The sequence below is a fragment of the Talpa europaea genome, assembly GCF_964194135.1.
Source record: "Talpa europaea genome assembly, chromosome: 6".
NCBI lineage: Eukaryota > Metazoa > Chordata > Mammalia > Eulipotyphla > Talpidae > Talpa > Talpa europaea.
The window spans coordinates 84,016,828-84,030,385 of NC_140072.1; the positions used below are offsets into that span (position 1 = coordinate 84,016,828).

Genomic DNA, 13,558 nt, shown 5'->3' on the forward strand with positions numbered 1-13,558 from the left:
TTAAGAACATTATTTTTGGCTACTGTGAGATAGATAGACATTAGTGGTCAAGAGTCAATGTCTTGCCAAGGAGCAAAGAATCTATTTAGAAAGCTTAACAACCATCCAGGAAAGAGACTGAAAAGATTGGAGCCGGTGGTGACAGTGGAAGTGGTACCTTATTGCTGTGTGCAGAACAACTATAGGAAGAGCCAAAAGAGTTTTCTGTTGTATCAAATGAGAACAGAAGATGAAAGATAACTCTTTATGTTTTGTTGTCTTGACCAATTGGAGGATGAAATTGCTTATTTATAGAGGTGAGGATTGTAGGTGAATCAGATTTGGGTATGGAAGTCAGCAGTTCCATTTTGGACATATTAAAATTGAGGTATCTTTTAAATATCCAAACTGAGATGTCTGATTAGACAGTTGGGTATATAATCCTGGATTTCAGCAGAGGTGTCCAGACGGGAAATATAAACCTGGGAGTCACTGGCATGTGGATGATTTTGTGAAGCTAGGCATCAGCGTAAAATCACTTAGGGAGGGAATGTAGATATAGAAGACAATGGACCTTAGTTCTGACCTGGGGCATTTGGAGGTCGGGAAGATAAAGGAGAGAGCAAAGGAGTGAAGAAGGGTCCCAGACAACCAAGGAAGTGTGGGTACTGGAGGCCAAGTGAAAAAAGTGTCTCTCAAAAAAAAAAGGTATCGATCAATTGTTTCAAATGTTGCTTACAAATCAAGCAAGTTGAGAACAAAGATCATTAGATTTGGCGAATGGAAGTCACTGGTAATCTTCACCAGAACAGTTTCAGTGGAACAGAGGAGGCAAAAGTCTAATGGAGTGGGTTTAAGAAAGAATAGAAGGAGAGGGCCTTCCCGGTGGCGCAGCGGTTGAGCACTGGGTTGCAAAGCTGCCTGCAGCATCTGCAGCATCGGTTTGATCCCCGGCCGGCCGGCGAGGGTCCCACATGGCGCACAGACCTCTCCTGTCATGCCCGCTGCTCCCCTCGGCAATGTATTTCCTCAATCTGTCTATTCTGTTCCCCGCTCTGGCTCTGGTGAATTCTCTCACCCTCCCGTGCTTCTGACTGTACCCCAGTTCTTGTATAAATAAATAAATAAATAAATCTAAAAAAAAAAAAAAAAGAATAGAAGGAGAGAAATAGAAGACCATGGGCATAAACATTTCTTTCAAGAAGTATTGTTTTAAATGGGAAGAAAGTAGCATCTAAAGAAATAACTTTTTTGTTTACTGTTAAGTTTTAATAAGGACAAAAATTATTCCCACCATTATGATGCAGGATTTTATTGAATATAAAATTTCAGTATAGAAATGATAAAACTTCAGTGCAAAATAATACACAAGTGGGGCCTCCCCTGGTGGCACAGTGGTTGAGTGCTGGGTTGCGAGGCTGCCCGCAGCCTCTGCAGCGCCAGTTTGATTCCCGGCCACCGGCGAGGGTCCCACAAAAAAAAAAAAAAAAATACACAAGTGTCATCAAATAGTCCAGTAAATTTTGATGAGTTTCTTTTCATTAACTCTGGTATGACCTGGGCTTTGGCTGTCTTCAGGTCCTTTATTCTATGGCATTGTATGAAATATTACAGAAAGTCTAATTTCCTTATAAAAGTTAGTTGTGAATTGAATGTCTGTATTTCTCAAAATTCACATGTCAAAGTCCTAACTCTCAATGTGTTCATATTTAGAGGAGTAGTCCTTAGGAATTAGGTTTTGCTGCTGTTGTTAGAATGGGACCCTCACTAAGGGATTGGTATCCTTGTAAGAAGAGGAAGAGAGATGTCTCTGTCTCTGTCTCCGCCCCCCCCCTCACACACACACACACACACACACACACACACACACAGGCCATGTGAGTAAATAGCCAGAGGGCAGTTGATTAAAGTCAGCAGAGGGCTCTCACCAATAACCCAGTCTACCTGCACTTTAACCCTGAACTTCTAGCCTACACAACTGTGAAAAACAAATGTATATTTTATGCCACCCAGTCTGGGGTATTTTGTTCTAGCCTCCCGATCAGACCAATCACATACAATATTTATTATATGCTGCTAATCTATACTGGCCATTTTTTTCTCAAATAATTTATTCAGATAAGTTCCAAGTATGTGATTTTAATTTAATGCCTTGAGTATCTAACTTTCAGTTCCTCCTACACCCTATGGCCCATACAGGTTTGATTAAACAAGCCAGAACTCCTTGTCAGTGCCGGTAGGTTTGAATTATGAATAAAGCAGAAAGCCAGGTGTTCAGAGCTTGCCCTTAGCTCTGGAATCCACTCCTACACTTGTTCTGACAGAGGGTAAACAGAACCAGCACCAGGTTTAGATCTTTTGTTCACTACCTTCTGGCAGAAATGTGTGGTCTGTGGGAAGCACTAGAAAGGGGCATCAAAGAGATGAAGAGAGACTCTCTGATAGATTTTCCAATTAGCATTATTTTTCAATTTCACTTTCTATACACAATAGAAAGTTCTATGCAGACTCCCTCAAATAAGTCTAATTTTTTAAGTGTAAAATCCCCAAAAGTGGAATTCTTGTATTACCCTTAAATTATTAGCTAAGACACATGGCTTTTTTTCCTATTGGCTGAGCTTTATTTTATTTTTTTTAAGATTTATTTATTTATGCATACAAGGACTGGGGTACAGGCCAGAGGTGCGGCGGGGGTGGGGGTGAGAGTATTCACCAGAGACAGTGGGGAACAGAACAGGCAGATTGACTGAAATACACTGCTGAGGGGAGCAGCGGGAGAGTCAACAGAGGTCTGCTGCGCCATGTGGGTTGCTCCCTTACCTGGGGATCGAACTTGTGTTGCAGTGGCTGTGGACAGCTTCATAGATTGTGTCTTAACCCCCTGCGCCACTAGGGAGGCCCTGAGCTCTACTTTAAACACTTTACATTTATCAGCTAGTTTTATTCTTGCAATAAATAACCTTTTTAGGTAAGAACTACCAGGACTGTCATTTATATCTGAGGACATTAGGCACTCAGAGGTTTAATCACCAGCCAAAGGTTTGGCTGGTGAGTGCTGATGCTGGTATTTGACTCCAAGAAATCTGACTCAGCACCTAGTTCATAGCCAAAACCATGTTCTATTTGTAAAGGAATATCTCTCTCAGGGTTGCACAGAGCAACACTCACACCAAGAAAAAAAAAGTTAAATTGAGATTATGAAAAAGAGATACATGGTGCTGCTAAACAGTGAATTGGAAGGTATAGCAGAAGCAAAAAACAAAAAACAAATGTAAAAAAATTTTGAAAATTTCTTGAAAGATCCAATGTGTTCAGCAAATTACATCTATGTCTATATAGACATAGCCATTATTTGTACATATGAAAATAGAAGAATATTATTGAAAAGTATATTGGTTTAGGGCCTCCCCGGTGGCGCAGCGGTTGAGCGCTGGGTTGCGAAGCTCCCCGCAGCCTCTGCAGCGCTGGTTCGATCCCTGGCTGCTCCCCGGCCACCGGAGGAGGGTCCCACAAGGCGCGCAGACCTCTCCTGCCGCCTGCTGCTCCCCTCAGCAGTGTACTTCGTCCATCTGCCTGTTCTACTGCCTGCTCTGGCTCTGGTGAATTCTCTCACCCTCCCGCGCTTCTGACTGTACCCAGTGCTTGTATAAATAAATAAATAAATCTTAAAAAAAAAAAAAGTACTTCAAAAAAAAAAAAGAGTTGTTATAAAAAAAAAGTATATTGGTTTAATATACATATAAACATTATAGGAATACAATACATGTAATAAATATAAATACATGTAATGTAAAAGTATCTAACACATCAAATCTCATTAGCACATTAGATCAACACAAATTGCAACGGTTTCTGGGAAGGTGGTCACTGACAATAGTAAGAGTTACATTACGAAAATAATAAAAACTCTCTATTAGATAAATTGAGACAAAAGAAAATGATTGCCAGACTGTTTTCTAAACTTCATTAATGTTTATTTCCACATGGAAGGAGTACAGGTGACTTTTGTTTATTTCTCACTCTTACTGGCTTTTTGACAGTGAACATGTGTTACTTTTGTATATTTACTTTGGTTTCATTACTCTTTATTCTGAGAGCTAAAGCTGAATAGAGTGAATGCATTATTCTTTATTAGTCAGTGGGACTATATTGTAATGAGTAGTTTAGGTGATAACTGCAGTTTTTATTTTTAGGTTTTGACTTAGGATAACTTAGGCAAAACATGACTTCTGTTCTCAGAAACAAAGTAGTTGTAGATACATTTGCGAGAGAATGTCAAACCGTCCTTTTCTCAACTTTACTGAACAGATTTTTTAAAAGCCAGACTTCCAAAAACATGATAGAACAAAATCTCTCCTAGAAATCTTTGCTATAATAGAACAAACAGGGGAAAGAAAATGCAGTGATGAATGAAGGCACTGAGAGGTTGTCATCTTTAAGAAGTTTGGCCATTTTAAAGATGACTTAAAAGATATTCTGTCTCGTTCCATCCACATTGCTGCAAATGGCATGAGTTTATCTTTTTTGATTGCTGAATAATATTCCATTGTGTATATATGCCACATCTTCTTGATCCAGTCATTTATTTTTGGGCATTTGGGTTGTTTCCAGGTTGTACCTATTGTAAATAGTGCTGCTACAAACATAGGGGTACAGGTGTTCTTTTGAATTATGCTCAGTGAAATAAGCCAGAAGGAAAAAGAAAAATATCGGATGGTTTCACTTATAGCAGGAATATAGGGGAACCAAATAAGACATCAGTGTTAAAAAAAAAAGAACAGTACAAAACACAACAAAGCAAAAACGGACAATTATAAGTCAGAGACATCCTGCAGGGGAGGAGGGAGAGGGATCAGAGGGAGGAAGGAAGGAGCACAGGGGACTGAGGTGATGCTGCATGGGTGCATTGGTGAAGGAAACTCTACAGGGACTATAACTGAGGGGGTGGGGGAAGTAAATATTGTTTAAAAATGAACAGTGGTGTAAAAAATTTAAAAAATATAAAAATTAATTTAAAAAAGAATTAAAAAAAGATATTCCAGTACATATTCAGGCTATTCTGGTCGCCTTAGATTGGCCAACAAGTGGTACTGAAAGTGAGCCTGTCACCAATATATTTGAATTTGGACAGCTCTCTGGCATTTCTATGCCTCGTTTTTTTTTTTGTTTTGTTTTGTTTGTTTTGTTTTGTTTTTCTTCTGAAACAGACATGGTAATATAAACTAATCTTAGCAGGGACTTGAAAATGAAACAAATGAGAATAGTGAAAACATTTCTAAGTCATGAAAATAAGTATTACAAATTAATATCAGGATACCAAGAATTCTCCAAATTATTCTTTGGCACTATTCAAAGATGTTGGGTTAGTGTGAATCATTGCTTATTGAATGGTGATTGCAGAAACTTCCAAAAAGTTTGACATCAGTAACCTATCTTTTTTTGCACTACTTTTTTTCTTATTCACCTGTTGGTGCCGGAAACTGTGTGCTATACTTTTAACAAGTGTTTAGAACATTTTGTGTTTGGCCCACGTTTCACAGTGATGGAATTCAAAAGGAAAAGATCTCTGATAACCATTAAAGTTGAAGCTCTTGCACACTTTCCTCACCATTTCTCTGTCATAAGCTGCAGTTTACCATCATTTAATTCTGGACCTTCAAATCTGGCACACATCTTGAGCTATCAGCTATCCACTGACTTCCCTTTATCAACACTGTCAATGGTACAAAATGTTTTAAATAATAATGCTTGGATTTCAAGTAACGGTCAGCTTATGTCATCTGGATCATCTCTCATGAGATGGGCCTCGTTCACTCAGAACACACAAAAATTTGCCCTTTGTATCCCAGATGAGTGTTGTTTAGATACACATTCTACCTCTGCATAGAGCAAGGTATTTATTCTCCACTAAATAACATATAGTATTACCCTCATTTGTTCCACCAAACAAAATTACAGACATCAAATATTTTATCCACTAGTTCCTAGATATATTTTAGTATAATAAAAATATCAGAAGGGGTCCATTGCAGTCAGAAGTCTGCAGATACTTCAGGTGAACAAACTGAATAATGGCATAAAATAGTTACAGGCTTTCAAGATTGGTGCTTGATGTCTGCACTCATATATCTATATATATCTGAGCTTGTGTTCTTTTAACAAATGTACATAGAACTCAATTTACTCTGGTTAGACATTACATAAAGTAAAAAAAAAGTAATAGCAATTTTATATAAATAAAATTTTAGGTCCTGCATATTTTCCTCTTAACATATTTCCTCTGAAGAAATTAAAATGTTGGGCCTCCCTGGTGGCGCAGCAGTTGAGCGCTGGGCTGCAAAGCTGCCCGCAGCCTCTGCAGCGCCTGTTCAATCCACGGCCACCAGTGAGGGTCCCACATGATGTGCAGACCTCCCCTGCTGCACCTGCTACTCCCCTCAACAGTGCATTTCGTCAGTCTGCCTGTTCTGCTCCCCGCTCTGGCTCTGGTGAATTCTCTCACCCTCCCGCACTTCTGACTGTACCCAGTTCTTGAATAAACAAACAAACAAACAAACAAACAAACAAATAAATCTTTAAAAAAAGAAATTAAAATGTTTACTATTAACTAATATCTATATGTTTCTGAGAGGATGCAATTTTTCACAGGGAACTTATTCTTCACATTAGGAAGCTAAGAGTCTTTTTTTTTTAAAATATTATGTGTGCCTACAACTTTTATTTATTTATTTATTCATTCATTCATTCATTCATTTATATAAGCACTGGGTACAGTCAGAAGCGCTGGAGGGTGAGAGAATTCTCCAGAGTCAGAGTGGGAAGCAGAGCAGGCAGAAGGACATTGCTGAGGGGAGCGGCGGGTGGAAGGAGAGGTCTGCATGCCATGTGGGACCTTCCTGAGGGGAGCAGCGGGGAGCAGGAGAGGTCTGCACACCATGTGGGACCCTCCTCTGGTGGCCGGGGAGCAGCCGGGGATCGAACCAGCGCTGCACAGGCTGCGGGCACCTTCGCAACCCAGCGCTCAACTGCTGCGCCACCGGGGAGGCCCCAGGAAGCTAAGAGTCTTTGTCCGAGGTCAGCTACTTCTATGGGTGCTGACTTATTAGCATGTAGCACCTTGCATTAGCATGTAGCACCTGTATTGCTAATTGCAACAGTTTTGGGGATCAAAATCAGTGTGCCTTTTTCTCTAGCACCTGTATCCCTTGCTCACAAGAGAATTCCTGGCATGTAGCCGATGCTCAGTCAACATTGGACATATGGAACATATGGATACATTATGCAAAGGTTGCAGTGATGTTGATTATCTTCCTAGAAAAACTTTTAGTCACATATACTAGTATATTTGAGGTGTGACACACACACACATGCATAGACACACATATATGTATATACACATGTATGTATACACTTGTATGTATATATGATAATATAATAAGAAAGAAGGAATTAGGGTTTTGTGTGTATACACTGGTACTAACACAAGACTTAATTGCAATAAGGTTGAGACCTCCTGCTGCAGTGTCTGGCTCACAGAGAAGCTCTCACATGGTAGAGACTGGTAATGGAAACCCTGGACCTTCTGGATTCCTTGGACTAGGTTAGATACTAGGGCAGGAGGAACAGCAGTGATGGAATTTCCTCAAAATCCTCCTCATCTCATGGAAATCTGCTGTCTGCTTTTGATCATAGTCCAGCCTAGCTGCAGCAGATCTTCTAACAGAAGTCAGCTGTCACCATTCAATGGCATTTCAGAGGAGTATTCATTCCCTCAGATGAAGTATAACTCCACCCATCTCTACCAGTACTATGGCTGTGCAAATAAAACAGACTCCTAGTAGCTGACTTTGATAGAGACTAAAGGATGGATCCATTCTTCAGGCTTCCCATCCACAAAATGAGTCAAACATTAAATACACATTTCAATCCCTTCCAAATGGAACTTTCTATGTGATATGAAGGAGATTGTGGAATCAAACTGAAACAAGGGAGATTATCAAAGGCATAGAAAAGGACAGAAGAATGAGGGAAAACTCATGACAAAAATGGTGATAAAGAAGATTTTCTACAGGTGGTGAGGGGGAACAGACATCTGAAGCCTGTGAGGTGTGACAAAGAAAGCTCAACATCTGCTCAGCGATGTTTTCTTATTGTAGTTTTTCTCTTTATACAATTGCCTTCAATTCATGGGCAAATTAAATCTGTTGATCTACTGAAGAAATGACTAAACCCATTTGTCTAAGGTGTTGTTGATATTCACAATGATGTCCAAACAGTCTAGTCCCTAGTCTGGTTTCCCACAGCATTTTGGTGGGTAACACGCAACAAAATATGTGGTTTCCCAAGCCTTTCTGAGAGTTGACCTGTGCCTGGGAGGTCCTGTGATTGGCAGAAACAGGTATCAGGCAGCAGCAATATCTGCATATGCTCATGCTGGAAAGCTACCTCCACTTAGTCATGGTCACCCCAGAACAATCAGGGCCAGGATTGGGGTGCCAGTTGCCATTAGACTCTCATGAGCCCCTGGCATTTGAAAATGGGGGTGCTCCTCAGATGATGAGGATAGTGTGATGACTGGACCCACTCTTTATTTATTTATTTTTTAAAAAGATTTATTTATTTATTTATATAAGCACTGGGTGCAGTCAGAAGCGCAGGAGGGTGAAAGAATTCACCAGAGCCAGAACGGGGAACAGAACAGGCAGACTGATGAAATACACAGCTGAGGGGAGCAGTGGGTGCGGCAGGAGAGGTCTTTCACTCCATGTGGGACCCTTGCTGGCGGCTGGGGATAGAACTGGCACTGCAGAGGCTGTGGGCAGCTTCGAAGCCCAGTGCTCAATCACTGAGCCACCAGGGAAGGGCCCTTGACCCACTCTTTAGAGGGGGTCAACTCTATTTATTATAGAGCTGTGGTTCCCAGTGACAGGGTCACAAACATCTGGAGGTGTGAGAGTTATTACTGAGCAGCCATAGGGCACTGAATGTGTATAGATCTCTATGTGTAGATGAAGGTCCAGGCTAAATAAAGAAGCACATGTGTGTACACATTATTTTTGCAGTGGGTATAGATACTTATGCATTGAATGAAATAGCCACTTAAAATATTTACCTAAATTACAATATGTAATTTAAAAAATACAAATGAAAAATGTTATGAGTATAATTATGAACATGTAAGAATCCAGAATTGTATGTATATCTATGTTTGTGTGAATGTGTGTGTGGACATAGCTTATTTGGTTTTTTTTTTTTTTTGATCATAAAATTTGGGAATTAATATTTTAAAACCTGTCACACATGAGATTTGAGAGCATCCTAAAAATAGCAAATAAAAAGCACATGGTTGGTTGCCAGTGGCAAAAACCATGTGATTAGAGGACTGGAACTTTCTTTTTCTTTCTTTTTTTTCTTTCTAAAGATTTATTTGTTTATGAATACAAGAACTGGGGTATAAGCCAGCGGTGCGGGGGGATGAAAGGATCCACCAGAGAGAGTGGGGAGCAGAACAGGGACATCTACTGAAATATACTGCTGAGAGGAGCAGCAGGTGAGGCAGGAGAGGTCTGCTGCACATGTGGGTTGCTCCCTGGCCGGCTGGGATCGAACTCGTGCTGCAGTGACTGGCAGTAGCTTGATAGTGCTATCTTTAACACCTCTGCCACCAGGGAGGCCCAGGACTGGAACTTTCAATCACACATACACCCAACTTCTGGAAAAGGGGAGAGGTACTGGAGCTTGCTCTAATACTCATGGCCAATGAGATGGTCAGTGATGCCTATCTAATGAAGCCTCCAAAATGCCTGATGGACTGGGCTGTGAACTCTGGTGGTGAGTTTGCTGGGTGGTGAACCATGATGTTTCCATGTACAATCATCTCAGGTTCCAAACCTCACAAGGCTCCTTACTTCAGGACTTCATCCTATGTGTCTCTTCATCAGACTGTTCATTCATTTCCTTTAATATCATTTGTAATAATTCAGTAACCCTGATAGTTAACAGGTCTCCTGGTTTTCATGAGCTACTCTATCAAAAATAATTGAATCCAAGCAGGGGACTGGGAACTGCCAATCTAATCAGTTGATCAGAAACACAGGTCACAAAGCCGGGTTTGTTTTTGGCATCTGAAGTGGCCGGCGGTCTTGTGAGACTGAGTCCTTAATGTGTAGAAAAATCTGAGGACATCTTCAGAAATGAGTGAATTGAGAACTGATTCAGGATGGAGTTGAACTGCAGGACTATTGAATTGTTAGTGTTTGGTGGTAGGGAAACCCCTCACCCATTGAAATGTCAATATTCTACTTCTCAGATTTATTATGGGTATAGAGTATGGAGGGTCACTATGGGTTTATAAATAGGAAGGCACAAGTGAATTTAATGTCTTATGCCTTAAGGTAAAGTATGACAATTATACAAATTGGGAAATAAATATCAAGAAGTGGTTTCAAACAAACTTTAATAAGTCAGTTTATATATATTAAAGCTATCATAGATTTATTCAAATGAAAGAAGCTTTATTATACTTTATTATACTAGTTAACCCAAAACTCAGGACTAGAAGAAAAATTAATTATTTATTCCTAGATAATGAAGACAAAATTAAGTGTAGTTAAATGCTAACTGTTCTTTAATGGAAATTATAAACATAATAGAATTTCACATTTAACTACAGGCAGAAGTGTTATTAAACAAACAAAACCAAGCTCCAGTTCTCTCAGGCTCTTGATTTAATTATGCTCAGTCTTTTAACCCAGAGATTTCCACACATGTCTCCATTTCATCTGCTCAGTAGATTGTATCTTCACAAAACATTTAAGAGTTTTTTGACGGACAAAATAAAGTAGGCTGACTGTTTAAAAGAAAGTCACGCCTGGTTTCTGACAGGATTTCAGCTTTAGAAGAGTCTCTCCAAGCTTTGTATAAATGCCAACACTCAGAAAACCATTCAACCTCCCCCCTAACCCCCCCCACAACTGCATTGAGACAAGCCAGGACTGTAGAAGAAGGTCAAGTTACACACAAAGCAGCAAGGTTTACTTCTACCAACAACAGCCAAGGGTGTGCATGAACAAAAAAAGTCATCTAATAGAAATTAAGAGCAATGATTCAAGTGCTATTCACAAAGAAGTGGGAGTTGGTGGGGGATATTAGGTAATAAATGTAGGAACATATGGCCAAATGAAAATTTTTGGCTGGTACATGAATCCATGAAGGAAACTTGAATAATTAAGTATAATATGTGGAAAAAATTAATTCCAAAATGGTCTAGTTCTTAAATTGTTTGCTTAAAGGAAATTTTAAAAGACAGTTTAAAAACTCAAAAAGTAATGAATTAATTCAAGACAAATGAGATGAGCAATACTGGTTCTAAAGAACAGAATTATAATGAGAGAACATGCTGATAATCCTATCCATATTTATAAATCATTCACTTGAAACAATGTAGTTTCTCTTCATGAGGTTTAGATTTCCTCTCCTGTCAGCACATTATCTGAGAATATTGAGCCAGTAATCCAACAAAACCTCTTATGGAAAGTCTAAATATTAAATTTAAAACTTCCTCTATAAGGTTTTTTTGTAATAGAAATTCAACAGCAAAAATGAGTGGGTGATAGCTCTTACCATCTCCTGGGTCAACAATCTCCACTGTGATCACTGCAGGGAATTCCAGGGCAGCCAGCACCGGCTCTGAGAGAACCACCTGGAAGGTTTCAGATTGCTCGTGTTCTCCATCACTCACGATCCTCACTCTCCACGTGGCCCTGGTCTGGCCAGGGTTAAACTGCACTTGTTTCTGTGCTTTGCCCTTGAAGTCTTTGTCTTTTTCTGCAGTCCCATCTTTGGTGCCAATACCTTCAAAGAAACACAATATTGTTTTCAATTGGACTACTAGAGTTTGTTAATTTTTTTTGTATGTCACTTTATCCTGAAATGCAAGGTTGATCTTCCTTTGATTTCACAAAATGGATACTTGGGTATGGGTTTTATGATCAAGGAGTTCTAGGGTAGGGGCCTCCCTGGTGGCACAAGGGGTAAGGACAGCAGCCTCTGCAGCACAAGTTCAATCCCCAGCCAGCCAGGGAGCTACCCACATTGCACAGCAGACCTCTCCTGTCTAGCCCGCTGTTCCCCTCAGCAGTGTATTTCAGTCAGTCTGCCTGTTCTGTTTCCCACTCTGTCTCTGGTGAATCCTTTCACCTCTGGCCTATACCTCAGTTCTTTTGTGCATAAATACATAAATAAATCTTAAAAAAAAAAAGCTCTAGGGTAGATGTAGAGCAGTTCATGATTCCATTGGAATCTTGCCCCAATTATAGTTTTGCTATCTATTCTTTGGGCTAGGTTTGTGTTTTGTAAAACAAGGCTAAATCGATATTTGTTTCTCCTACATGTTCATACAATCTAAAACTCTTCACAACACTCTAAAATTCTTTACATTTACTTTTGCATATGTTATATTTCATGCTTCAGGTTATAAACAACATAATGAAAATTCCTACTTCGAAAATAAAAACCAAGAAGAGACTTTGTGAGTCAAAGAATATTCTGATAATCTAAGTCATCAAAGGCCAAGCATAAAAAATTATAATTTTCCCTAAACATTTAATGGATCAAGACCCTTAAGAGAATTTAACTCTGTGCTTGTTAACATCAACACTGTCAGGTTTTCCTTCATGGACACACCAAAATTACAGAAAACCATGTGAGTAGTAGAAAGCTAAATATGTATGGTTATGATGGGGAGTATGTTTGGCTTACTTTGTTGGCTCATTCAAGGTCAATTTCAAGCCAGTTTCTAAGTACATTACAAGAAATCTTCACTATTATTATGCTATGTAGTCAAATCATAGAATATATTATTTACACCAGGGAGTAACAGTCAACAAATTTAATGTCACAGAAAAATTACAGAATTACAATATACTCATCCTAACATGTCCTGAAGTTCTGCATTAGAATCTCTTAGTGAGTTAATAGAACCAAGTTTTAAATATATGTTTTTAAATACTAATTTTTTAGAACATTTGGTAGGAAAGCTTTAAAAAGAAATAAAATCTAATGACCCAGAATTAAAACATTCTTCATATTGTTTCTCATTTACTTGAAAAACTATCACATTTTTAAACATTCCTTTTGTTCTTCAAACTAGAACTCAAGCCATAAAAATTCATTGAGTGAGGGCCTACTCTGTGCCTATTCTGTTCTAAATACTGGGATTATAACAGTGAACAAAAGAGAAAAAAAAAAATCCTGCTCTTGTTGTGCTTATACAAGATGGATCTGAATGTTTATTCATCTAAATATACCACTGACTGTTAGTTTCATCTAAAAAAAAATGAAAGTAAAACTTTCGTTAAGATATTTCTGCCTTATAGATTTCAGAAACATAAATGGGATAAAACAGCAGGTACAACATGATTTATATAATGGCAAAAGAAGAAATGGCACAGAACCAGGAAATCAAGCACTACATGTTTTGCTGAATGTTCCAGACTTCCTGTTAGCTCTCTGGTTCCTAATGCACACAGGGTGGTTGTCAACACCTCTTAGATCCACCACAGTTCACTGCCAAGGTGAA

The 13,558-nt window shown here is 39.2% G+C and overlaps 1 protein-coding gene across 1 annotated transcript in view; it reads right to left on the reverse strand.

The window, feature by feature from the left end:
* FREM2 (FRAS1 related extracellular matrix 2) overlaps positions 1–13,558 on the reverse strand; it is a gene marked incomplete at both ends in the record, with an annotated part of 162,167 nt that overhangs the window by 70,823 nt on the left and 77,786 nt on the right. Inside the window, one exon of the mRNA XM_084234876.1 lies at positions 11,602–11,832. Coding sequence (XP_084091002.1) covers positions 11,602–11,832 — 231 coding nt within the window. The remainder of the gene's footprint in view (positions 1–11,601; positions 11,833–13,558) is intronic.